Raw genomic sequence first — 25138 nt, 5'->3', positions numbered from 1 at the left:
CGTATTCTTCACAGTGGCATTTTGAATTACATGACTTTTTTGTTTATATTATCTGACACTATCTGATAGTTTGTGTTCTGGCTGTGTGGAAAGTTGAGACTGCTGTGTAGACACAAGCTGGACATGTATAGAAGTATATACACTCTGAGGAGCCCTTTGCCTGTACATCATGTAATGTTTATACATTTTTCCAGAGACCACCCTGAATGGCTTGTTGATGTTCTCCTGCCCCAAGGTGAGTGCTCGCAAACTTAAGTGTGTCAAAGCTTTAATATTCATTTATCACAGACTGTCACATACAAACAAACACAAAAAATATAATATACATAGTGTAGCCTATATATATTCAGTACTTAAAATAAAGTAAAGTTTGTGGTGCAACAATAAATGACAGAGTATAGAGGTAGATAAGAATGATCTTCCATACTGTAGGTTACTTCAGTTGAATTTCATGTATAGAAACTGCTGATATATTCTGTATGTATAGTTTATTTTTATTATTATTTTGCAATGAAAGATATGACTTACAAAAGCCTTGAACATTGTTGTTCATTTCTCTTTACAGCAGAGATATCAGCCATTTGTCAAAAGAAGGTAAGATATTTATACTGCAACATGAACTCTAATATCAATTATTTCCTTTTCTCTATATTTACAATAATTTAATGAAATTCTACCTTTAACTGATAAACCCAACAATGAGCCATCAAATATCAAACAGTAAATGTTTCAATTGTTTTATCACTGTAGACAGAAACGATTGAATTGGTTAACCCTGAATATACTTCAAGATCTATCAATGGTTACCTATGATCCATAGCAAGGTCATTTATTTATGAATCTGAAAATCTGAAGTGGCTCAGTAAAAGCCAAATCATTTCAAATAAATGTTTGTTTGCGGTGGTCAAATACACAACCTTAGGCAGAGCTCCTCCTTGCTGGTTTCTACTGTGACTCGGGGAAACCTGAGTGTGAGCCGGTCTCGGGTATTCCCATCAGGCCGAGCAGCTGACTGACGTTGTCGGGGGAAACAGCTGGACCCTGGTCTGTTTCATAATCCACAGCCTCCCTCTCTGATCAGGCTTTGTCCCACCTATTCCAGAAAGCTCTTTAAAACTCCCACCTGGGTTTCACACGTGATCCGACAGTGCTCTTCATCTGAGAATAGCTACTTATAATTACACCACGATACCAAACACAGAACAAACTTCAGACAACAACAACATCATAAGTAACTTTTTTCTCTCGCTGAAAGCTTTGACAAGTGAATGATTGAAATCGCCATCAGAGGACAGATATCTTAATTTGATAGGGAGCACTGCATCCCCCTAATGGCACAAGATTAGAGGCTGATCAGATTAGGATGCCTCTCTAGTGCCATGCTTTTTATTTTTAGAAACCTGAGACACCATGGGGACGGATAAAGACATTTTCTTTTGCCACAGATGTAGACAGATCCACTTTCCTAAACAAATGCAAATTACAAAGATAGATATTAATTACGAAGGCATTTTGGAACTAAAATTATGTTTATTTTTAGGGGCTTGTCGTGAGACATTATTGGCTGGTTTACTGTGATTGTTGATTTTTTTTTTTTTTGCCTGCTACCAATATAGAAATTAAAATGATCCCTTCTTCTCCTCCTCCTTCTCCTCTTCCTCCTGCTTTCTCTCGTGTTTCGGCCTCGCACTATAGAACTGTAGCTCTCATGTTAGGCGGGCTGTGGTCACCTGCTTCTCGGCTGGTTGCTGTGGGCGCCATGGCAACCGGCCTGTCCGCTACTGCAAGCGTTGCCATGTCAACCACCACAGCAGTGAGGTGGGGGCTGCGGCGGAGACCCATCTGTACCAGACCTCGCCCCCTCCCATCAACACACGGGAGTGCGGAGCGGAGGAGCTGGTTTGCACAGTGGAAGCGGTTATAAGGTACATTGACAGTGTTTACACTAACATATCCCAGTGACAGTTACAAGACAGAAGCCTGTAACGTTGTGAAGCACGTTTTTACATTAATATAGACCACAATACGGCAGAAAATTATATTAATAATATATATGTGATGTCAGGATATCTTAAGTCTATTTTTATTTCTCTCCTCCTTCTGATCCAATCTCACTCTCCCCATCCACACAGCCTTCTGAAGGAGGCAGAGATTCACGCAGAACAGCGAGAGTTTGAGATGAACCGACGCCGTCAGATGGGCCTGTCCGCCTCCCACCACTCCCTGGACAACATTGAGTTTGATAACAAGGAGGACGACCAGCATGACCAGCGCCTCCTCAGTCAGTTCGGCATCTGGTTCCTGGTGTGTAATCACAAGCTGTTACTGCGTCTTTCAAAAACAGGGAGGGAGGGTTGAGATAAGAATGTGTACTGTACTCGGCCTCTTATCGCTGCTCTGTTGAATGTATGGTTCCCTGACTGATTGCTGTGACACGTGTCCTAGGTGAGCCTGTGCACCCCCAATGAGAACACACCTACGGAGAGCCTGGCCCGGCTGGTCAGCATGGTCTTCCAGTGGTTTCACTCCACTGCCTACATGATGGATGATGAGGTTGGAAGCCTGGTGGAAAAGCTGAAGCCTCAGTTTGTCACCAAGTGGCTGAAGACGGTGTGTGAAGTGCGCTTCGACGTCATGGTCATGTGTCTGCTGCCCAAACCGGTGGAATTTGCCAGGGTAAGGTGAACACCAAGGTCAACTAAGCATACATCATATGATTAATGAATTATAAAGGATGCCCAAGGCGAACGTGAACATCATGACTACACACATACAGACAATACACATCCTCACTCCTGTTTGTCTTAGTCATAGCACATGGTAACATCTGCACATGTTGACAGTGACAACATCAGAATCTAACTGAGGACTGAGGTTTATTAAAATGATTTAGGGCAGGTCGGGATCTGATCTACATCGGTCTGTGTTGTCTTCCCCCCAGGTGGGAGGCTACTGGGACAAGTCATGTAGCACAGTGACCCAGTTGAAGGAGGGTCTGAACCGCATCCTGTGTCTGATACCTTACAACGTCATCAGTCAGCCGCTGTGGGAGTGTTTTATGCCCGAGTGGCTGGAGGCCATCCGCACTGAGGTGCCCGACAACCAACTCAAAGAGTTCCGGGAAGTTCTCAGGTATGTCCACCTCCTAGAGATATTTAAATATTATTGTGCTTGTTCATGTATTAAAGACTTTTGGTATAGCATGTAAACAGGAGTGAAGGTTTATAATGTGTAAGCCACTTTTTGATCAGCTTATTTTGAAGTGCAGCAATTAACTGCAAATCTCTTTGATTTCTGTATTTGCTGGTGTATTTTCCTTATGCTGGATAAGATGGAAAATGCACAAAACTTAAAAAAATTGCAGCTACAATAGCTATTGTTTGATTATAGATGTATTTCTGAAGTTTAAACATCAGAAATAAATGTCAGATATTTGTCTGAACTCCACAAAATTAGTTAAGGAAGAGTCTTTTCCTAAAATACAATATCTCTGAGTTTCAACAGCTAAAAATAGAGATGTTTCACAATTTTTTTGTCCCAGTGGTTTATATTTTAATGACCTATGCAAAATGTAAAAATGTCGACTCAAGTGATAGACCAGCCTGGATTAAGGGGTTTATCAACAGTAGGTTATCGTCAGTGAAAAAAGCTTTTTTTCTTTTTTCTATTAAGTCAATTGATAGCACACTGATGTCCATTAGAGAGCAGCTGTGGACGCATGTTTCTCTCCGAGCCTATCCGACCTGAGCCCAATGCAGTTATTGTAGCTGTATTGAATCTGTTTCAACCTGTCCCTGACAAGCTTGTTATTACTGATAAAATACATGTGCAGTGTAAAATATAGGCTATCCCAGTCAACTTGGCCACACCTGACAAACATGGGTCAGGTATCCACACTCTAATGTCCATGCACTAATAGAACTCAAACATGTGTTATTTATATTTTGCTTGTGTACAGATTAAATCTTGATTCAAGAGATATTTATATAGATGTGCTATGTAGAAAGTAAGGTTAGTAATTTCCCTTGCTGCTAGTCTTTATACTTAGCTAAGCTAATTACCTCCTAGTCAATGCTTCAACAGTGTTACCAATCTTGGCATTTAACTATATACACACACATATATATTTAAAAAAAAAATACCAGCTGAAGAAGACATAGTGTAGCTGAAGCCTAAGAACAACTAAACTGCATCACCACATCATGAAACAATTTTGAAGGTGACAATAATGATGCATAACAGTATCTGAGGATGAATGTATGCTGTATAAATGTATTAACATAAAAGTGTTATTCTCGTCTTCCTTCTCCCTGCAGTAAAATGTTTGATATTGAGCTGTGCCCGCTGCCTTTCTCCATGGAAGAAATGTTTGGCTTCATCAGCTGCAGATTCTCTGGCTACCCAGCGTCTGTGCAAGAGCAGGCTCTGCTGTGGCTGCATGTAAGCAGCACACGTACAGACACACACGCACACAAACACTTACACACACACAAACGTACAGACGCACACGCACACGCTCACACACACACACACACACACACACACGCACACAGTGTCATGGGTCCAGTTCACATCCTGCAGTTCTGTCCACAGAGAGTGTGAATTGAACAGGCTGTCACAAAGTGTGACAAGTGTGTGTGTGTGAGTCTGGGCAGGCGCCCTGCTGAATATGGATCTGGGTTGCAGAATGAGACAGAGAGAGATAGGAGGGAACTTGCCTTTCATCGCATATGCAATCACAGCTTGCTGCCCTGTATACATGGATCAATTTCAAGTTTTCTGTCACCACTGCGATCAAGAGATTGAATGAATTTACACTCAGTAAATGGGTCACATTTAAATCAGACAGAGAACTGGTGCTCAGTTTGATTCCAAGCATTATTTTCTGTATGGTATAGTTCTGTGATCTGTTGATGTTATTCAGGTCATAAATTTATATTTATGGATCAGTTCAAGTCAAAAAGTACTTATTCCAGTGATATTAAGCTATGAATCCCGCTTTAATGTCTTTTGCCCTGGTATTGAAGTATCCATTGTTCAGATAATCTTTTTTAAATGGATGTGATTGATATTTTGGTGCTTAAATCCTAAAAAAAACCATTTGGAGTTTTCATAATTTTCCTCCAGAAAAAAATTGTTCCAGATAAAATCTGTCCACTGCCTGTTCCGTAATTTATTCTGAGTAAGTGGGATAATATTTCTGAAAAAGCGCATTGCTATGAAAGTTAATCTAATATAATCAGGAAGGTATAGTACACTTTTTAGGTCCTCTGTGCACATACCAAAACATTAGCTGCATGCTGCATATTATATATTTTTGTTTGTGATGTTGTGTATTGAAACAGTGAGTTCTGTTTGGGCGTAGGTGCTGTCGGAGCTGGACATCGTGGTGCCTCTCCAGCTACTGATCGGGATGTTCTCCGATGGAGTGAACTCTTTGAAGGAGCTGGCCAATCAGAGGAAGACACGTGCCTCAGATCTGACTGGCAACACTGGGGCTCGCAGGGTGAGGACGACAAAAAGGATATCAGGGATTGCTGCTAATTTTCACCTCTTGTCATTGCAGTATCACCTCACTCTTATGTAAGAGAGTATATTACGTCCCCCCCGCTTCACTCAAATCGTCACCTGACCAGATGTTATAACGCCTTTCTTGATATCTCATGTCTGACTGTCAGATGCCTGTTTATGATACGGTTGTTCACATTTATACTCTTCTATGCTTCTGTCCCTACCATTCATTGGGAAGTACTGCACTGTATGTTGCCATGGTAACTCCTAATGCCTAAATATAGCTCACTGAAAGGGCTTAATTAAACTTGACTGTGATGTAGATTTGTGACTGAAGTTTATAGCCTAGAAACTCTGTAGTGATGTGTCATTACAGTTAATATGTGAGGAATTCATTGTTTGGAGACTAAAAAACGATCAAAAGCGTAAAACCTCTGAGATTTTAGTCAAAAACACGTATTTTACTTCGTACAATGATGCATTCTTTATTTGCAGGTGAGTGTGGTGTCAGATCCAGGACGCCGTGGGCAGCACAACACGCTCAGCCCGTTCCCCAGCCCCTTCAGGAGCCCGTTCCGCAGCCCCCTGCGCTGCAGCCCCTTTAAAAACCTGGGTCACGCCGCGGGCCACTGTGCCCTGGATCTGGATTGTGATGATGACGACATGAACCTCGGGTGCTTCATCCTCATGTTTGACCTCATCCTGAAGCAGGTGACCTTATTGTACTGATGAGAAATAACAAAACAATACACATACATGTATTTTATATCATATTTCAAGTGAGGGATGGTGATGATATTTATACAATATTCCACGACTGAGTTGATTAGCAAGAAAAATATCCTAATACAAACCCTGCAGTACTGTATTATATCACCAAAGCATATCCAAGGGTGAATCCTCAATATGTTAATATGCACCACACGTAGTTTACACATGAAAATGAAAGTGACACACAGTTCAATGACAACCATGCCCAGAGGCAAGACCTTGACATTTGTATGACGCTCCACTTTCTGTGCCCCTGTCTTTACTGTCGTCTCCCCCGGCCGTCCCAGATGGAGCTCCAGGACGATGGTGTGATGCTGGGTCTCGACAGCAGCCTAGGGAAGGATATTGTGGGCATTATCAACAACGTCTTCCAAGCTCCGTGGGGGGGCTCGCACACCTGCCAGAAGGATGAGAAGGCCCTGGAGTGTAGCCTGTGCCAATCCAGCATCCTGTGCTACCAGCTGGGCTGTGAGCTCCTGGAAAGGTTGACCCCCCGGGAAGAGATACGCCTGGTGGTGAGACACACAGCATGAATTTTTCTGCACCAAATATAAACAGGTCCTGTGGGTTAAGCAGGTAAGGCTTTGACGTCGGTAATCCTGTCCCCAACCACAGCGTCACAAACACCGGTGTGTTCTAGGCTCAGCATATGTTGTTGTGGCATAAAGCACAAAGTACGTTCATCAAACATGGTAGAAAATATTAAGGGGATGTTTTGTTGTTTAATTTTCCTGCAGGAACCCACGGACAGTCTGGAGGAAACTTTGCTCCTGCCTCAGATGGATTTCTGCATCGGGGCGGAGATTGGGAAGGAGGGAGGGGACAACCCAAGTGGAACACATACTGACAACCCCAGTAACCCCTCTCCTGATGATGCAAGTATGTACTGTACACGGTGTGGTTCAAACAAAAATACTTCATTACCTTAATCCTTTGAGGAATACTTCCACCTCTAGGGAATTTCACGAATTTGGTTTCTCTCATCTAAATGATTGAAGGAATTTAAAGGAGTAACTTTGTGTTCTAGTTGATATCTCTCTGCGATCATGATACAGTAAACATGTAGCGTGAGCCAGAGGCCAATTAACTTAGCACAAAGACTGGACTCTGGGGGAATCAGCAACTCTGACTTGTTCCAAAGTAACAGAGTCTGTCACCCAGCACCTGTATCGCTCACCATGTTATATTTCTTAAGAATGTAAAGCTGCTGGTGGCTTTTTACTGCTCCACAATTGAGAGCATCTTACCATACTGCATCACAGTGTGGTGTGCAGGCTGCTCAGCAGCAGGCAAACACGCTTTACAGAGGGTTATAAACACAGCACAAACTAAATGGAACTCAGAGGAGCACAAACCTCTGCCAAGGCCTAACAGTTCCCTAAACATGCCTGATTTTTTAAATCAACATTCATGAACTTTTCTCCAAATAAATTGTGAAAATATAAAAAAAAAAAAAAAAATGGAAAAAACACTCTCATATCTCGCAAGGTTTAAAGAGAGTGAAAATAAATTCCTGGATTCCGTACCCAAATTGAATGAGTTGTACTCAATTGGAATGTTAATTTATTTCAAACACTACGGTATTTTTCCTTCCAGCCATGAAGAATAACTCTGACAAGAAATTCTCCTACCAGCAGCTCCCCGTGTCTCTGAAGCTCATATACACCGTCCTGCAGGTACTTCTTAATAAACGAATAAGAAAAACTGAGGCAAAAAAATGATGACAGCATTCAAGAATGTTTTTTTTGAGATTTATTTGAATGCACCTGTGGCCCACTGTGACTCAGTGTCTCCTTTACATTCAGGAAATGTCCAAGTTTGAGGAGCCTGACATCTTGTTCAACATGCTGCACTGTCTGAAGATCCTGTGTCTCCATGGAGAGTGTTTGTACCTCGCCAGCAAGGATCACCCCCAGTTTCTGGCCTACATCCAGGAGAAGATGCTCATCCCGTGGTGTGTGCTCACAACTCCCCTTCGGTCATAGAAAAAAAAGACCATTAGATGGAAATATCTTTGCTCAGCTGTTGATTTATCCAACTTGTTGATGGTATATTGTGCATTTGTCGATGGTGTCCTTTCTGTGTTTCAGTCTGTGGTCCATGTTGAAGTCAGAGGTTTGCCAGTTAGCCTCCCTGGCTGTACCCCAGCTCCTGCACGCCCTCTCTTTATCCCACGGGGCTGACATCTTCTGGAACCTCATCAACTCAAACTTCAACAGCAAAGACTGGAAAATACGATTTGAAGCGGGTGAGAGACAGATAATAGTTACTTCTGCTGCTATCAGACATGCACTGAACTCCTGTCGCAGTCAGTTGATTCATGCATTAGTCTGACTTTTTCCTGCCAGCCCCTAAGCAAAATGTCAGCAGATTGTCTGAGAGAGCCCATGTGAGAATACCATAGGATTATTAGGTGAATTCACATCGAGTGAACGGGCATGTTGGCAACATGTTTGGATGCAAAACTGAAAATAAAACAAAAGAATACAAATATCTCATAATTAAATCGTAAAATCCAGAAAATTGGTTCCAGATGTTTTTCTGGAGTTCATGTCTGAAAGTGGCTTCATTGTAATGTGTAGAATTATATAAAATATATCTGACATCTGCAGCTGCTGACATCTTAATGATCATGAACTGCATGTGGCCTCACATTAAACACAGCATCAAGCTCATTATGATGCGAATAAAACATCCTCACTGAGTTGTTTTATTTTCATTGTTAATGATGTGATTGTTGTTTTATGAATGAATTGATAGAGGACGACCCCCAGTTTATTTATGTAATACGCTTCATAAACCATTTCCTGCCTGCTGAAATCTCCCTCTTGTGTTGTCATGGTTACCATTTGGCTCTTACAGGCAGCGATGGGGAATTGTGGGATTAATAAGGTTTTCTCGCCTTGTGATTGGCAGAGAGGGTCTGTGTGACCTTGAGACAGAGGCAGAGGACAGGTTCTCAGACTCCATGTATGGATGGAGGGGAAACAGTAGAGCAACCAGAGTGATGGTTGATCCAATAGGCAGTAGATTTTTTTTAAAGGTTATTATTAGCCTATTGCGGATATTAATACTTGAGGAGATTCAGTTCATCTGTCTGTCTGTAAATGCCAGGTGTCATATATCATGAACATGAGCATGTATCGTACTAGTATCATTATTATAAAACCCTATTATTAGCGTTTCCAACAGATTATTCAACTGTGGTAGTTGTGAATCATGCAAAAATTTAGATTTCTGTGGCTTTCACTGCTCTGGCATGATGTTGTCGCTCCCACACTGACACCTAGTGGTCAACACTTGTCAACACTGAGTGGGTGAGAGTTAATGGATTTCAGAAGAAAGTGTCTATTTATAGATCTTAATCTCGATAATGATAAATAAAGCCAACAATTACCGGTCAGAATTATAGGAATGCATATTATTATTGTTTAATTTCATACGAATGCTAACAAAATGTGAATTGACACACCTAACATTAAGCCATGACAAATATGATATGACATATACTAACTTATCTTCATTAGTGATCTCATCCCTGGGTCTGTTTATGGTATCATGGTAATTATGGGAGGACGTCTGGCAGCTCAGCCTCCTCATTTTATTGTGTAATCTGTCTTTGTTACTGACAATCTTTCCCTTTCACTGATTCTTTCTTCCAGTTGAGAAGGTGGCGGTGCTCTGTCGGTTCCTGGACATTGGCGCGGTGACGAAAAACCACCTGCTGAAGTATTCTCTGGCCCACGCGTTCTGCTGCTTCCTGGCATCTGTGGAGGATGTAAACCCGGCCGTGGCCACCCGAGCCCGCCTGCTGCTGGACACCATAAAGAGGCCGGCCCTGCAGGTGACCTGTGCACACTCACAGTCATAAGTCTCATGTAATGTGTTGCTGTCCCTTTCACTGTCTTTTCCTAATTTTTGGTACATTGATGTTCTGTGTTTCCAAAGTTGTGAAATGTATAAATATACAGCAGAACATATTTTGATGCAATTACATAGATGTTGTTAACATTGACATATTTTTCAGCTGTCTGTTTAACTTAAGGGTAAAAATTAACACAGACCATGCACCTACATATACTGCCTATGAGCTCATGCTTACTTTACTTCACTTTGTAAGTCTACAATATTGTAATTAGGAAATATCAGAGTAAAAGTAAACTAATTGGATAATTTAAACTTCACTACAAATTAACTTTAATGTTGTTTTTTACCATTTTAATTACCGTTCAGTTATAGCTGCTGTTTCTTTTGTGAATTTTACCCATGTTTAAAATGATTTGCACAGCAGATGTGTGATGCAATTAGCTAAGTAATGGTTGTTTTTTTAACCTTAACCAAAATGACAAAGGATAAATATCGTATTTCTGATTTAACACAAGACAGAGACTGGAACCATCTAATACTTTATCCGTAGTGGAAGAATTCTCAGTCAGTTCTCAAACCCTGTGTGCTTTGTAGGGCCTGTGTCTGTGCCTGGACTTCCAGTTTGACACTGTGGTGAGGGATCGACCAGTCATCCTCAGCAAACTCCTGCTGCTGCACTTCCTGAAGAAAGATATTCCTGCTCTCAGCTGGGAGTTTTTTGTCAACCGCTTTGAAACCTTATCTCTGGAGGCCCAGTTACACCTGGACTGCAACAAGGACTTCCCTTTCCCTACAAGTGTGTAGTCTCCTCACAGTTTTACCCTTTTTTTTCCTTCACATCTTTTACCCACATTTTGTTTGTAAACCCTTCTTTTTCAGCCATCACAGCTGTACGAACCAATGTGGCCAACCTCAGCGACGCGGCAATGTGGAAGATTCGTCGGGCCCGTTTTGCCAGGAATCGGCAGAAGAGTGTGCGCTCGCTCCGTGACAGTGTGAAGGGAGGCCCCGCTGAGAATAAACGGGCGTTTTCACTCCCAGAGTCACTGTGTAACCGAATTCGTGAGTAGCACAGTAGTAGATCAGCCAGTCAGTTTGAGTCTTAACCTGTGTCACTTTCACTCGGTCTGTGGTGGAACAGTGTTTGCAAATACCTCGTTCAAGGCATTTTCTTGACCTTATAGAGGTCAATGCATCTTAAAGTAAATTTTAAGTCTGTTCCTGTTTAAAGCGTCACATGACTCGGCCTACTTTATCTTCATTTGTCGGGGAAACTGATGCTTTTTTTAAACCTTCAATCAATCAATCGTTCTAATCTTATTCGTATTACCCATATTCATAAATCACAATTTGTCTCAATCTGCCTTTAATCCTATTTGCAAACACGATTCCACCAAGGTCTGGTCCCATTCTCCTAATGTTTCTTTCCTCACTCGTTTGTTCCCGACATTTGTTTGGAAAAGTCATTCATTTTGTATCTGGCTCTGCACAGCAGGCTGTCTGAGCTTCTAAGACATGTTTCTTCTTGATATATTTGTGATGCTCTAAATCTCAGGAAAACATTTTGAGATTCTGTTCTGTTCTGAGTTCTGTGCCGTTTTGGATGTGTGTTTGTGCGTGCATGTGAAGCTCAGACACGTGTCCTGTGTTACATCCCCTGTACATGCTCCTAAATTGTGTTCTTCATATGTGGTTTTTAGCTCTAAGGCTTACGAGGCAAGAGCAGTCTGCCCCGACTCTGGGAGATATGATAGACAAAGTCCTGCCAGGTAAATAACAATCCAGATTGGAGACATTTACTTTGCATAATCTCATCGTATTGGAAGGTAAAGTTTCTCTGTTTCTATAAATAAAGTCATGAAGATATGAAAAACGAAAAAGCAATGTTTGCTCTGTGGTGACAGACGTTGTTTTTTCATCCGGATGTCAGTCGCATTCTGACACAGGAAAGAGTGAAAAGAAAACAGGCCTGCTGACAGCAGCAGGTCATGTTTGGTGTTTACCCAGTTTACACATTCCACTGATGTCTCCACCTCTTTTGACAGAGCAGTGGAGAGGATGTGTTGACTCCATCTCTGTGTTGTTAACAGGGCCGGGTCTAGACAGGCATGTATGAGGGGGCAGCCACAAATCTTGAGGGGGCATTGTGCTTTATTATATTATTATTATTATAAATTGGGATTTAGTTTGAGGGGGCACAACATTTATTTGAGGGGGCCAGCCCCCCTCTTGCCCCTGCCTAGACCCGGCCCTGGTTGTTAACCCCCCCCCCACACACACCCCCTCCCTGCTCCTACACCCTTCCCTCTACCCCATCCTGTCTGCAGCACGTCTGCCCCCTCACTTTAACCCTGACGCTTCAGCTTCTCTCGTAGGCCAGACGCCGTCCCCCGAGGATGATTCTACCATCAAAGACCTGCTTCCCGAGGACGCCGGCATAGACCACCAGACGGTTCACCAGCTCATCATGGTGCTGATGAAATTCATGGCCAAAGACCAGAGCAGCGCAGAGGCCGACATCGGCAGTGCCAAGGCTTTCAATACGGTGAAGCGTCACCTGTATGTGCTGCTGGGATACGACCAGCAGGAGGGCTGCTTCATGATCGCACCGCAGAAGATGCGCACCTCCACCTGCTTCAACGCCTTCATCGCTGGAATCGCACAAGTGACTGAAATATAGACTCACCATCACTTTTATATCCTGTGTATACTGTTAAATGGCTTACTTTAAGGATTATACTTTGATAATCTGCATACAAATGAACGGTAATTGTCCCTCCTTCAGGTGATGGACTACAACATCGGTCTGGGGAAGCAGCTGCTCCCTCTTGTGGTCCAGGTGTTGAAGTACTGCACGTGTCCCCAACTGAGACACTATTTCCAGCAGCCGCCTCGATGCTCTCTGTGGGCGCTGAAGCCTCACATCCGACAGATGTGGCTCAAAGCCCTGCTGGTCATCCTGTACAAGGTACTCTTTGAATGAATATGTGGATGGGGTGATCATCATATTTTCTTTAAATCAACAGTTTGATTTACAAAGAGTTTGAAATAATAACGGTATTACATATTCCTGTTACCTGCAGTACCCTTCCAGAGACATGGATGGCAGTAAAATCGTCCTCCACCTAATCCACATCACCATCAACACACTCAACGCCCAGTATCACAGCTGTCGTCCCCACGCCACCGCAGGACCCCTCTACAGCGACAACTCCAACATGAGCCGCTACAGTGAGAAGGAAAAAGGTGACAAACAATAAGGAGAAGAATGTTTGTTTATAAACTTTGATAATGGGCTGTATGAGCTTTAACAATGTTGTCTTGTGATCAGTGGTGGGGGGAGGAACTCAAATAAACAAGTAAAAATATCCCATGAACATTTCCACTTGAGTAAAGTTAAGTGCGTCTTTTTAAATACACTTAAGTTAAGTATTTAAATTAAAAGTACTTGCTAAGTGGCGGCGAGTCTGTGGCTGCAGGCATGCTTTTCTCCCATTGAAGGAGGCGGGGTCTAATGTTACGTGCTCACTCTGATTGGATCAGCGGACCAGTTCCCCTCTCATTTTGGATTATTTAAAAAATATATATATTTTTATTATATGTGAACATATAATGCAATGTAGTGGAGAAGAGAGATCAGATATCTTCTGACAATAATATAAAGTAAGTAAATAAATAAAGATAAAAAGTGTACTACTAAATAAAGTAACGAAGTAAATATATGTTGTCACATCCCACCACTGCCCGTGATAGTGTGTAGTAATGATGTGATCTTGATTTTTGACGTTATTTAAAACGTTTGCTTAAGTTATTCATACAACTTATAAACATAAATATGGATTGAGATTTTCTCTAAATGGATACACTTTATAGACAACAATTCATATTACGAAAAAAATGATTCCTAAGTCAGGTTTAGATACTGTATACTACATAAATGCTCTGCTGATGTTAATTCTCCATTTTTTTCTCCATTTTAGAGGAGGACAGTGTATTTGATGAGTCAGACGTCCATGACACTCCAACTGGTGCTGCTAACAAGGAGTCACAAACCTTCTTCGCCCGACTAAAGAGGATAGGGGGCAGCAAGTCTGTGAAATACCAGCCGGTGGAGCTGAATGCCAAAAAAAGTAAGAACCAGAGGCTTTTAGATTCAAGTGTGGTTTTACAGATCATCGATTGAAGCTTTAACACCACTTTTTTTTTTTGGTTGCAGGAGGCTTGTTTTGTTCAATGTGATAATATTTCTTTTGTTGTTCTTCAGGTGAAATTGAGCTGTCAGAGTACCGCGAGGCCAGCGCCCTTCAGGACAGCATCCTGCACTGTGTGAGGGAGGAGAGCACCAGGAAGAAGCGGCTGCAGGCCATGCACAAGCAGAAGTCTCTGGACATCTCCAACACAGACTCCATCCTCTTCAATCTGGACGAGCACAGACGCAAGTCATGCATCGATCGCTGCGACATGCAGGTTCCCCCAGTAATCCTGCCTCCTTCGTCTGTCACGTCCCACAGCAGACGTCATGGCATAGGATCCTCTGATGGCTCTTCAGTGCGTGCGGATGCCAATGATGGTGTGGACCGGCGAGGATCTCGGGGCGGCCACTCAGACATCTCCAAACCTGTCATTCCCGAGGTCCGTCTCAGCTGCATGGAGACCTTCGACGACAAGTTGGACCAGAGCTCCTTGTTGGGGTCAATTCAGGGAAAAGAGGACCAGGATCTCATCGACCTCTCTTCTGACTGCACCTCGATTCCAGAGAAACACTCTCTGCTCTCGATGTCCGACAGCGACTCCTTGGTGTTTGAACAACTGCCTCCTCTGAGGATCGTTGAGAGTGATGAGGAATTCGACCTGAACACCCTCCTGAGCTCCAGGTTCAACGGGAGCCCGAAGGTCTCTGCTTCCCCTGCGAGCAGTAGCACCCTCCGCATGTCTCCATTGGTTCAGGTGAGTGTGGAGGACTGCTCCAGCGAAAAAAACACCCCAGGCTTTCTGATGGGAGAGAGCGGCTTGGAAAAGATGACAAACCGTGTGACTCCCAGCACCTCTTTGGATCTTCCCGACCGACTGGATAATGTCTGCCATGAAAGCCCCATGACTCTAAAGCAGAAAAGAGACCTGCTGAGGAAGACCCCGCATATCCCTGACACCTCATTAGACGAGACATTTGTGGCCCTTGACGAGCTGAGGATCGGGACAAGTCCCTCTGGTAGGACCATCTTCTTGGACATCCCAGAAGACAAAGCAGAGCCTCCGTCCTCACCAGAGAAGAGCAAGAGTACCAGCAACGATGAGGAAGAGTACGGCGATGATGAAGATGATGACGACATGGGCGATGATGCAGACAGTGACCCCAAACCCGACAATGCAGACGACAATGAAGAGGCAGAATTTAAAATCCAGATTGTTCCCCGTCAACGGAAGCAGAGGAAGATAGCGGTCAGCGCCATCCAAAGGGAATACCTGGACATCTCGTTCAACACGTTCGATAAGCTCGCTGGGGAGCAGGCTACAGAAACAGGTAGGAGGAAAGGATTAGATCAGGATAAGATGGAAGTAGTCGGTGCTGATTTAGTAATTTTGTTGCAGTGGCTCATGTGCAACTATACCAGTGCACTGATAATATGATGTAAGTTTCAAGGTTTCAAAATATTTTCCGTTGATATCTAAGAAATGAGAAGGCTTATTAAATAAAGTGATTATATATTATAAGCTAAAACAAGTTAAACTCTGTATTGAAACCAAAGTGTTCAAGAACCACCAAAACGTTTTGCGGGTTTTGGGGGATTGACTACAAACAGTTTGTACTTAATGTCACAGAAAAGCCTGACAAGACTCAATAAACTAATGTTATCAAAATGTAAGCCTGCAGTTACACTAGACTACTTTTCTATTATAATGTAACATTGACAACATTTTTGCAGACTTGAGGTTTGCTGTGATAGAATTGTTGAATTTTTGTTTCCGGATATTCTACCGTGGCTCCATCCCCCAATTGCTGCCCCTGCGGATTTGGCTCCAAATGTGCAAGATGGCCGTGTTTGTATCGGAGATGTTTTGCCTTAATTTCCCATAGAGTGGGAGGAACTGAAGATGTGTCGTCCATCTTTATGAAGTCTAGGATAGGCACTAAAAGAAACACATACTGCTTTTTCTTCTTTTAGATCTTGGGATATGCACCGCATTGGAAATGCAGTTCAGAACAAGTGCATGTCCTCTTTACCCAATTTACCACTTGTAATGTCCTGTGGTGTGTTTTCTATCTGTGTTCCCATTACACAAACACACACACAACAAGTCCTTCAACTGAGACAACTAACACTTTGATCTAGCTTAAAGGAAGCTGAAGAGCAAGGCACAATTTGATCTCATCCAACCAGTTTAAGCTGCGAACAGTGATTTTATGAGGGAGCAAAACACAGAATTGAATATAAACTGTGATTCAATTAGCACTAAATAGATGAGAACTAAACTTGGATAACTAACGGCATATATTCTGATGCCAGTGCCCCGCCCATCATTCACCCATGTTGCCTTGCAGATCACAAAGTTCTGTCTACATTGGAAAAGCCACGAGAATCTGCCTCAGCCCCAACGCTCGAAGCTGCTATGCCTGAAACGAGCCATCGCTCTTCAGTATCAAGTAGGATGCAAATATTTCATTACATATGAACTTCAATCAGACTTACTTTTAATTGTGTGCAGTCAAATATGCTTTATTACCTGTAGTTGCTGGATGTTTCTCTGCAAATTATTTGATCAACTTCATATTGGAGCTGGAAATGTTCAACAAATATCACATAATATCATTATTGACTTTCATAAAACCAAAAGAAATTCTAGGAACCCCTGATTGTTTTCTAATTAGTTTCACAATAAAAAATTGTTATAATGATTTAGCTCCTCAGCAAACTGAGCTAAATATTTGAATGACTACAAATGACACTGACCATCTCTTTCTATGTGAGTGTCTTTCCATGTAACCCATACACACACTTGTTTTTTCGATAAACTGGAATAAGTGTCGCTGGTACTTTAACCCAGATGTTGTCCTCTGTGTCCGACCTTCAGCTCAGTACCGTCAGGTGAAGCGAGGCTCTCTGGGCGCTCTGACCATGAGCCAGCTCATGAAGCGACAGCTGGAGCATCAATCCAGCGCTCCACACAACATCAGCACCTGGGAAACGGGTCAGTTGCTTTAGACTTGAATTTATTCCATCATGACCAAATGAAGAGTTATGTGGAAATATGTCATGGAAAACAAAATAGCCACTTAGTGACCAGTTATATTTGTTGATATTAAAATCAGGGATACATGCAATACAATAAAGAACATTGGGAGGTTACGATTTTGACACATTTAGAAAGATTGGCCAAAACTATAGTACATATTTCTGTCATCTTTAAAATCAAGACAAACTAGTGAACACTAATAAATAAATCGAAAGAAAAACAGCAGAACATTGAAAATGAGCTGAAAAGAGATTTCAGGTATTTTTCAGGTGTAAAAAATAATCGTACCTTTAAAGCTCTTTTGAAATGGGTCCAGGAGATTGCCCCCACTGGCAGCCAGGACACAATGGCAGTGGCTGCAATTTAATCTTATGGGGCAACTGTGACAGTCCATGAAACAAAGGGTAAAATTGTTATTGTGGGGTTTTGCCAAGAGTCTGGCAACATTACACGTGTCTCACTCAACGTGCACACTATTACTTTGAGAGCTGATTTCGTGGACTGCCTTCGTTGCCCCATAAAATAACATTGTTACCACTGCTGCCGTGTTGCTGCTGCCGGTGAGGTGATCTACTGGTTCAAAGTCAAAGGTTTTTGTACCAAGTACCATTCACAGCCACATTTATAAACACAGGGCCCAGGTTTTAAAAATACTGGAATTTCCCTTTGTATATATAATCTTTGAAATTGTAAGATTAGGATTAATGCAAAACATTTTTTATTTCTCATTGACCTAATTCGGGATCAAATAACCAAATCTTACCAAATGCCTGTATCTCTTTTTTTCATCACTGATATTCTTCCCCTTCAGGTCCGACGAAAACCAGCCTGCTCTCTGCCCCAAGCACAGTGAGCATGTTCGTCCCTGCGCCTGAGGAGTTCATTGACGAGCAGCCTACCACGATGTCTGATAGGTGAGTGAATGAGACGATAGCTGGTCTTGAGTTGAAACAAGTCATCTCCATGCTTAGATTGGTCCATGTGTATTCACCCGTGTATTCCCAGGTGTCGTGACTGTGCGGCTGTGCTGGAGGAGTATGACGAGGAGACGCTCGGCCTCGCTGTGGTCGTTCTCTCCATGTTCGTCCACCTCAGCCCCGATCTGGCTGCTCCAATGCTCCTCGACATCATGCAGTCTGTGGGCAGGTATGCGGCCACACAGCAATTCACCGTTAAATGAAGTTTCATGACTCACCCACAGAACTCATGCATAATTCATCCTCATCCACTTCTTCTTTCAGGTTGGCATCCAGTGCCAATTTTTCTGGACAAGCTGAGAGGTATGAGACGTTACAGCCGTCACACCAGTGCGCTCAGATGTTTCGGTGTGAGTTTAAAAATACATGTGAGGAGCGACTGCCTGTCCGACTCAGACATTCTCCCCCTGTGGTGTTTTGCAGCATGTTGATCCCAGGGAATGTAGCAGGTGTAGCCAAGCAGTTCCTGCGCTGTATGTTTCACCAGCTGGCCCCGAACGGCATCCTGCCTCAACTCTTCCAGAGTAACATTAAAGGTCTGTTCATCCAACTTGAAACACAAAAATTTTAAAAACTGTACCTGCACTTTGTCTATAGAGACTAATAACTACTAATTTCTATGTTTTTTGACCTCGTTCTAAATCTTAAACCTATATTAGATGAATATTTTGCTGCTTTTCTTCAAATATTAGATTTAATTTTTTACATTTTCTTTACATAATGGTGAGACTTAGAATGTTCCCACTGGAAATACTGGAAACTTCATTATTTTTATCTCTATCTTTTTTCAGATGGAAGTTTTCTGCGAACGCTTGCATCGTCCCTGATAGATTTCAACGAGCTCAGCTCAGTTGCGGCCCTCAACATGCTACTCGAGGTAGGATTTTCCATCATGTGTCGGTGGTGAGTAATTAAACCAGCAGGAGGAGCTCTTGTCAAAGCTGTAGCCTCTGTGGCTCCTGCTACATGTAGAGCATAAGCACATCTATAAACAACAAATCATCGGAGCGTTCCAGAAAACCTGCCCTAGCCTGCACCACTGTTAAAGTTGATTGTTATTTTAAAGTTAGATAAACGACAGCTAAGAAGCCACTGATCCGTGAACCCATCCGAGCAATCATCTTTGCCTCAGTGCCCTATATCCCCTACCCTCATCATGGCCATTGTGATTGATCATGACTGAGCGATCAGTTAAATGGAAATATCTTCGCTCATAGAGTCTCATTATATAAGGCTGTTGTGGTTAATGCCTCTGTGCCCCCCTTCAGGGCTTGAACAACAAGAAGAGTCTGCCGGCAGGGGGCACAATGCTGCACTGCCTGGAAAACATCGCCACCTTCATGGAGGCCCTCCCCATGGACTCTCCCAGCAACCTGTGGACCACCATCTGCAACCAGTTCCAGACCTTCCTCACCAAACTGCCCTCCGTGCTCCCTCTGAAGGTAGATATTGACTCTGCCATCCACTTAGTCATGGTCTGATATGGTTTAATGTGATTATGGCTGCAGGAAATAGCATCTAGCTGTGTGCCCTTGTTGGGTTCAATAGGACAGAGGCTTAACATTGTAATTGATTTGACTCTTGGAGGGCAAATTAATGTACGACGATCGATTTATCACTGCAGATGAATTTCTAAAACATCTGAATGTTTCAATAGTGCCCCATGGATTCCAGCCTGAGGATTATCATTTGTCTGTTGAAAATCCCGACCACAAACGCAACCCGGGTAAGCTCAGGGCAGGGTTTTACATTCGGATTTGTCCAAATCCTGGTTTTGGATGAAATATATATTATTTTACTTCTCTTTTCTGCAGAGTCTCCTGGAGCCATCCTCAAAGTTGCTGAGTTTTGTCATCCAGTATGGCATGTTCAGTCTCTCCTACCTCGTAGAGCTGTGTGGACTGTGTTACAAAGGCTTCAACAAGGTATCCCTCCTTTTTGTTTTATTATCTTTTATTTATTAAGCATTTATTTATTATTTATTATGAAATAAATGTTGATTGCATTACGTAATGGCTACAGAATAATGACACTGCCAGCATTTAAATAGTGTCCTTATGGGCCTCACCCTCATTATCAAATCTTCTCTGCCACCTGATATATTGTATATTGTTGGCAGTTGCTACACTGTAGAAAAATAAATGGTAAAAATCTGGCAGCAAAAGTTGCCAAACACTTTCCGTCAAATTACAGAAAATAATCTTCAATTGTTTTACTGATATTTTTTTTAATGCAGATCTTGAATGAATGACATCTTTACATTACATACATATTTTTCATAGAATTCAATAAAATCGAACATTCAATACTAGGTTAATTAATTTACTGTATTTTTTATGGGATACTTTAACAGCAAAATTTCTGTGAAAAAACGTTTTTTTTCTAGAGCCTACTGAAGAAATGGGAAAGTGTAGAGTTTGATATGTTGGAATAAAACATGTGCTGACGTGTGGTGTTTATTCAGACCTGGAGGAGTTAAAGCTTTAAAACTAATCTGCAGTGTTAAAAATGTTGAGCTCCTGTTTGCAGGCCTTCCTGCTCATCACTCTTTCAGTGCTACACCTACTTCCCCGACTCTCCAGTCAGCCAGAATTGTGCCTATGTGTCACTGATGATTAAGTAGGCAATCAGCCTGTATTGATTAACATGATTAGTTGGTGTGCTCGGGCCGGTGGATGCATGGTGTGTCTCAGAGTGGCTGTCTCAGACGGAGATGGAGCCAGGGCTGTCTGCACCGTTCGGCCAGATGGATCCTCAGTCCTCCACCACTGTCAACACTGCATGCTTTATGTCTCCTGCAGTATTGATTTTCTACACCCTCTTTAATTCCTCACCGTATAATATCCTCTTTTCAAAATCCGGAGTCACCATGAGCAATTGCTTTTGGAACCTGTCCTGTGCAGTTGTTATATGGCGAGGGGATCTTACTGGGAAGCACAGGGGAGGCTTTTTCAGCCACCTCAGGAGGTCGGCTTTTAAGGACACAAATTCAGCTTTTCCTGCACAGAATAAAGTTTTTCACACCACACACCATTAGTCACAGATGGGCCCGGGCCCTCTGCCTTAAGTGCCACCTATGATTTGCTATTTACCGAAGGGACATGCTCCATTAACCTTTAATTATGAGGCTGCCGTGTTACAGGTACGCGCAATAAAAATGTCACGCGATGTGTAAATGTCAGGAGCGGCGCCGAAATTCCGTGGAAGCGCGGGAGCATGTGCCCGCGACTGCATAGAGAAAGAGATGGGCAAAGTGGAAGCCAGAAGATGACAGTGTGGTTTGTAAACAGGCAGCTGGGCTTTGTGTGGAAGGGATGAACAAAGAGAGCAGCCTGTCCTCGGGGAGGGAGAAGGCAGCCTGACAGCCTCATCTGAGCTGCCTGGGACTCTGGGAGGAGAGATCTGGACTGGCCTAAATCTACTCCTCAGCTCCACTATTCTCTGTCTATTCTCTGTCTCCCTCCATCCCTCCCTCCCTCCCTCCCTCCTGGCTGCCTGTCCTTCCCCCTCTATTCAGGCTACAGAGTTTGTGCTCCCCTCGCAGCATGAGTAAGGCAGAGTGATAATAGAAAAAGGCAGTCTTGCTGCATCAGTACACTTACTCCACTCTCTATCTCCCTCGCATCCAGGAGAGAGATAAGTTCTACATGTCCCGCATTGTGGTGTTAGAGCTTCTGCAGGCTCTCAAGTTCAAGTCTCCTCTGCCAGACACAAACTTGTTACTGCTGGTCCAGGTAAAAAAAAAAAAAAGAAAGTCTTTACGTTCATCAAATACAAAATGTGAACATGAGTGCTTTCTTCCCGACATTAAATTCAAACCTGTGTCTGGGGAATTTGTCAGTTTGTCTGTGCAGATATCGGTACACGTCTGGCAGAATCCACCATCATCCAGAAGCACATGATCCTGACGCTGCCGGGGGTGAGACTTGAGTGGCTTTGTGTTTGGATTATATTAAAATCAGCCTTGTAAAACAGCAGGAAATAAAGACGCAACGCAGTGTGACTCCTCCTGAAGGATAAACTGCCTTTGTTCTCCATAGTGCACGACTGCAGCAATGGAATGCATGAGGCAATACATAAGCGAGCTGCTGGACTTCATTGCAGACATGCACACACTAACCAAACTCAAAGTAAGTCTTGTTCTTCACGTGAGCACCACACGGCTTGTTGAGTTTTATCATATGTTTTTCATGACCTTTATCCCTAATCCGTATTCCAGAGCCATATGAAGGCTTGCTGTCAGCCGCTGCACGAGGACACTTTCGGCGGAAATCTGAAAGTGGGCTTGGCACAAGTCGCCGCCATGGAGATCAGCAAAGGCAATCACCGTGACAACAAAGCCGTGGTGCGGTATCTGCCCTGGCTTTATCATCCTCCATCCACCATGCAACAAGGGTGAGAATTACAAAAACCACAGACATGTTTAGTGATGAATCCATGACTTAAACGGGTGGTTTGCCCATGTTACATTCAGTGAAACATGTTCTCTCACTTATCTGTAGTTGTATCTTTCCTGGGAGATCATTTTGGCTTTATTAAACTAGAAGTTGAGATGTCTGATTGAATGGAATTTGGTTTCTGGTATTTAAAGAATTTAAATATCCCCTCCTCTCTGAAAACCTCCTAGACTCTGCAAAAAAACATTTTTTGTTTGAGCTACTAAAACATAAAAGCATTAGCAGATATGTCTAGAGTTGAAACCCTATACATATAATCAAAATCAAAATAACTGGACATAATACCACCAAAAATAAGTGAGAAAATATTAAGTTAAATCTGCCTTTTAAGTGTTAGCTAATGGTGACATTATCCTGAGAAACACAACAAAAGTATTTAGAGGCTGTTTTGAATTTTTTTATAAATGTTTTATTTCTCTCTGCAGACCAAAGGAGTTCATCGAGTGTGTGTCCCACATCCGCCAGCTGTCCTGGCTCCTTTTGGGCTCTTTGACGCACTGTGCCCTGCACCAGGGCTCCACCTCCTGCATGCCCATCCCTCTAGACGCCGGCTCCCACATCGCAGATCATCTCATCGTCATCCTCATTGGTTTCCCAGAGCAGTCTAAGGTCTGGCACGTACATATCTCTTCCAATGATCTCACCTAAGATGCATTAATATGATCTACAGTGGAATCACCTCACAGGCCCTTTCTTTATTTCCTTCTTGACCTCCTCCAGACGTCGGTGCTGCACATGTGCTCCCTGTTCCACGCCTTCATGTTTGCCCAGCTGTGGACCATCTACTGCGAGCAGGGGGCCGCGGCTCCGTCCCTGCAGAACCAGAACCAGACAGAGTTTTCCTCCAGCGCCATCCTCACCGGCCTAGAGTTCTGGAGTCGGGTTACACCCAGTATCCTGCAGCTCATGGCCCACAATAAAGTTGTGAGTGTTCTGCCCTTACATTTACCAATAGGGATATAGCTAAGCTAAGCTAATGTATAGTTGTAGCTATATTATTAAATGTATAATATAAAGCAAATTAAATCCTTTAGAGTGGTAGTCAATTTACATTTTTGATGGTTTTCTGTCAGATGGTGGAGATGGTGTGTCTTCATGTCATCAGTCTGATGGAAGCCCTCCAGGAGTGTAACTCAACCATATTCGTCAAGGTTTGTTATAACTCTAGTATTTTTTACCCATATGCTAAAATTCAGTCATCTTAACAATTAGCCTAACACAACGTCATGTTCATTCCTCTCTCCAGTTGATTCCTATGTGGCTGCCCATGATTCAGTCAAACCTCAAGGTAAAGCCTTTAAAAAAGCCCTCTGCCATTACTGGTACAGATGAATAACAATCAAGTAAATATCGACTTTTTATGAATTCAAACCAAGTTTATTGTCGTCTTCCCTTCCTTCCTTCCTTCCTTCCCTCCTTCCTCCATTAGCATTTATCTGCAGGGCTTCAGTTGCGTCTCCAGGCCATCCAGAACAGGGTGAACCACCAGTGTCTGCAGGCCCAGACGGCCGGAGCCCCTCCCTTCGCCCTGCGCAAGTGGCTCCAGTGCACCCAGTTCAAGATGGCTCAGGTGGAGATCCAGTCGTCGGAGGCCGCCTCACAGTTCTATCCTATGTGACCTCTCCTCTGGACACATCGGCGTCGTCCCGTTCCTTAGACCTGCGTGTATCTGCTCTGACGGAAACCTCTGACCAAAAAAAAGACTCCTACTTAAACTGATGCTGTGTGCGATTCATTTGGACTGAGTCGTTCAGCAGCTTTAGTATAATATCTGTACAGTAAATCTATGCTATTTTGAAGTACTAGCACTGGAGCTGATGATTCAAGGTTTGTAGGCTCGTGTTGGTTAACTGTATCAGGTGCCTAACTGTTGTTTTCAACAGATCTGCAGAGTCAGTAGATGACTGAGAGAATTTCTATACGCCCATGTTTGTAACAGTGAGAGTCTGAAAGCAAACGTGTGTTGAACCTTAGATATGATCACTCTGTAACATTCAGATTCTATTACTTTCTAAGTTGGTTGAAAGCTGAATAATAAAAGTATGAGTTTTTTCTAAACGCCGAGACAAAGTCTTTTCACAAAATTCAAATGTGACATTTCACTGCCCTTCAATGTCCCGGCCGCCGCGGAAAATGTCCAGTTTACCATATTGCAGACGGCAGAGTGATAGCATCAGCTGTGTGGACGAGAAACTGAAAGCTCAGGTGTCTCCGGGAAAAAAAATAACATGCCGTGCATTAACCCGGCTCGAGCCTGAGATCCTTGTCAGACTGTCAGTCACGCTGCCTCTCGCCATCAGGTCTCGAATCGATCAGGGGCCA

General features: G+C 43.0%; 1 protein-coding gene across 1 annotated transcript in view; it reads left to right on the top strand.

Moving 5' to 3' along the window:
* The window catches only part of LOC133015750 (protein unc-79 homolog), a 34728-nt gene extending 10294 nt beyond the window's left edge, over positions 1-24434 (top strand). The window contains exons 10-51 of the mRNA XM_061083017.1: positions 195-235; positions 566-594; positions 1696-1925; positions 2133-2304; positions 2446-2676; positions 2942-3132; positions 4317-4440; positions 5366-5506; positions 6007-6222; positions 6570-6797; positions 7020-7161; positions 7879-7958; positions 8088-8236; positions 8373-8530; positions 9945-10126; positions 10744-10945; positions 11029-11211; positions 12525-12814; positions 12935-13117; positions 13233-13395; positions 14130-14279; positions 14414-15449; positions 15498-15670; positions 16691-16792; positions 17221-17337; positions 18194-18296; positions 18388-18528; positions 18624-18662; positions 18783-18895; positions 19151-19236; positions 19628-19801; positions 20017-20085; positions 20174-20284; positions 21989-22093; positions 22201-22278; positions 22400-22489; positions 22579-22754; positions 23242-23425; positions 23537-23740; positions 23890-23967; positions 24063-24104; positions 24246-24434. Coding sequence (XP_060939000.1) covers positions 195-235; positions 566-594; positions 1696-1925; positions 2133-2304; positions 2446-2676; positions 2942-3132; positions 4317-4440; positions 5366-5506; positions 6007-6222; positions 6570-6797; positions 7020-7161; positions 7879-7958; positions 8088-8236; positions 8373-8530; positions 9945-10126; positions 10744-10945; positions 11029-11211; positions 12525-12814; positions 12935-13117; positions 13233-13395; positions 14130-14279; positions 14414-15449; positions 15498-15670; positions 16691-16792; positions 17221-17337; positions 18194-18296; positions 18388-18528; positions 18624-18662; positions 18783-18895; positions 19151-19236; positions 19628-19801; positions 20017-20085; positions 20174-20284; positions 21989-22093; positions 22201-22278; positions 22400-22489; positions 22579-22754; positions 23242-23425; positions 23537-23740; positions 23890-23967; positions 24063-24104; positions 24246-24434 — 6895 coding nt within the window. The remainder of the gene's footprint in view (positions 1-194; positions 236-565; positions 595-1695; positions 1926-2132; positions 2305-2445; positions 2677-2941; positions 3133-4316; positions 4441-5365; positions 5507-6006; positions 6223-6569; positions 6798-7019; positions 7162-7878; positions 7959-8087; positions 8237-8372; positions 8531-9944; positions 10127-10743; positions 10946-11028; positions 11212-12524; positions 12815-12934; positions 13118-13232; positions 13396-14129; positions 14280-14413; positions 15450-15497; positions 15671-16690; positions 16793-17220; positions 17338-18193; positions 18297-18387; positions 18529-18623; positions 18663-18782; positions 18896-19150; positions 19237-19627; positions 19802-20016; positions 20086-20173; positions 20285-21988; positions 22094-22200; positions 22279-22399; positions 22490-22578; positions 22755-23241; positions 23426-23536; positions 23741-23889; positions 23968-24062; positions 24105-24245) is intronic.
* Positions 24435-25138: the final 704 nt, after the last annotated feature.

The sequence above is a fragment of the Limanda limanda genome, chromosome 12 (assembly GCF_963576545.1).
Source record: "Limanda limanda chromosome 12, fLimLim1.1, whole genome shotgun sequence".
Classification (NCBI taxonomy): domain Eukaryota; kingdom Metazoa; phylum Chordata; class Actinopteri; order Pleuronectiformes; family Pleuronectidae; genus Limanda; species Limanda limanda.
Note: the sequence above shows the minus strand (reverse complement) of the source record. Positions and strands in the feature narration are given on the sequence as shown.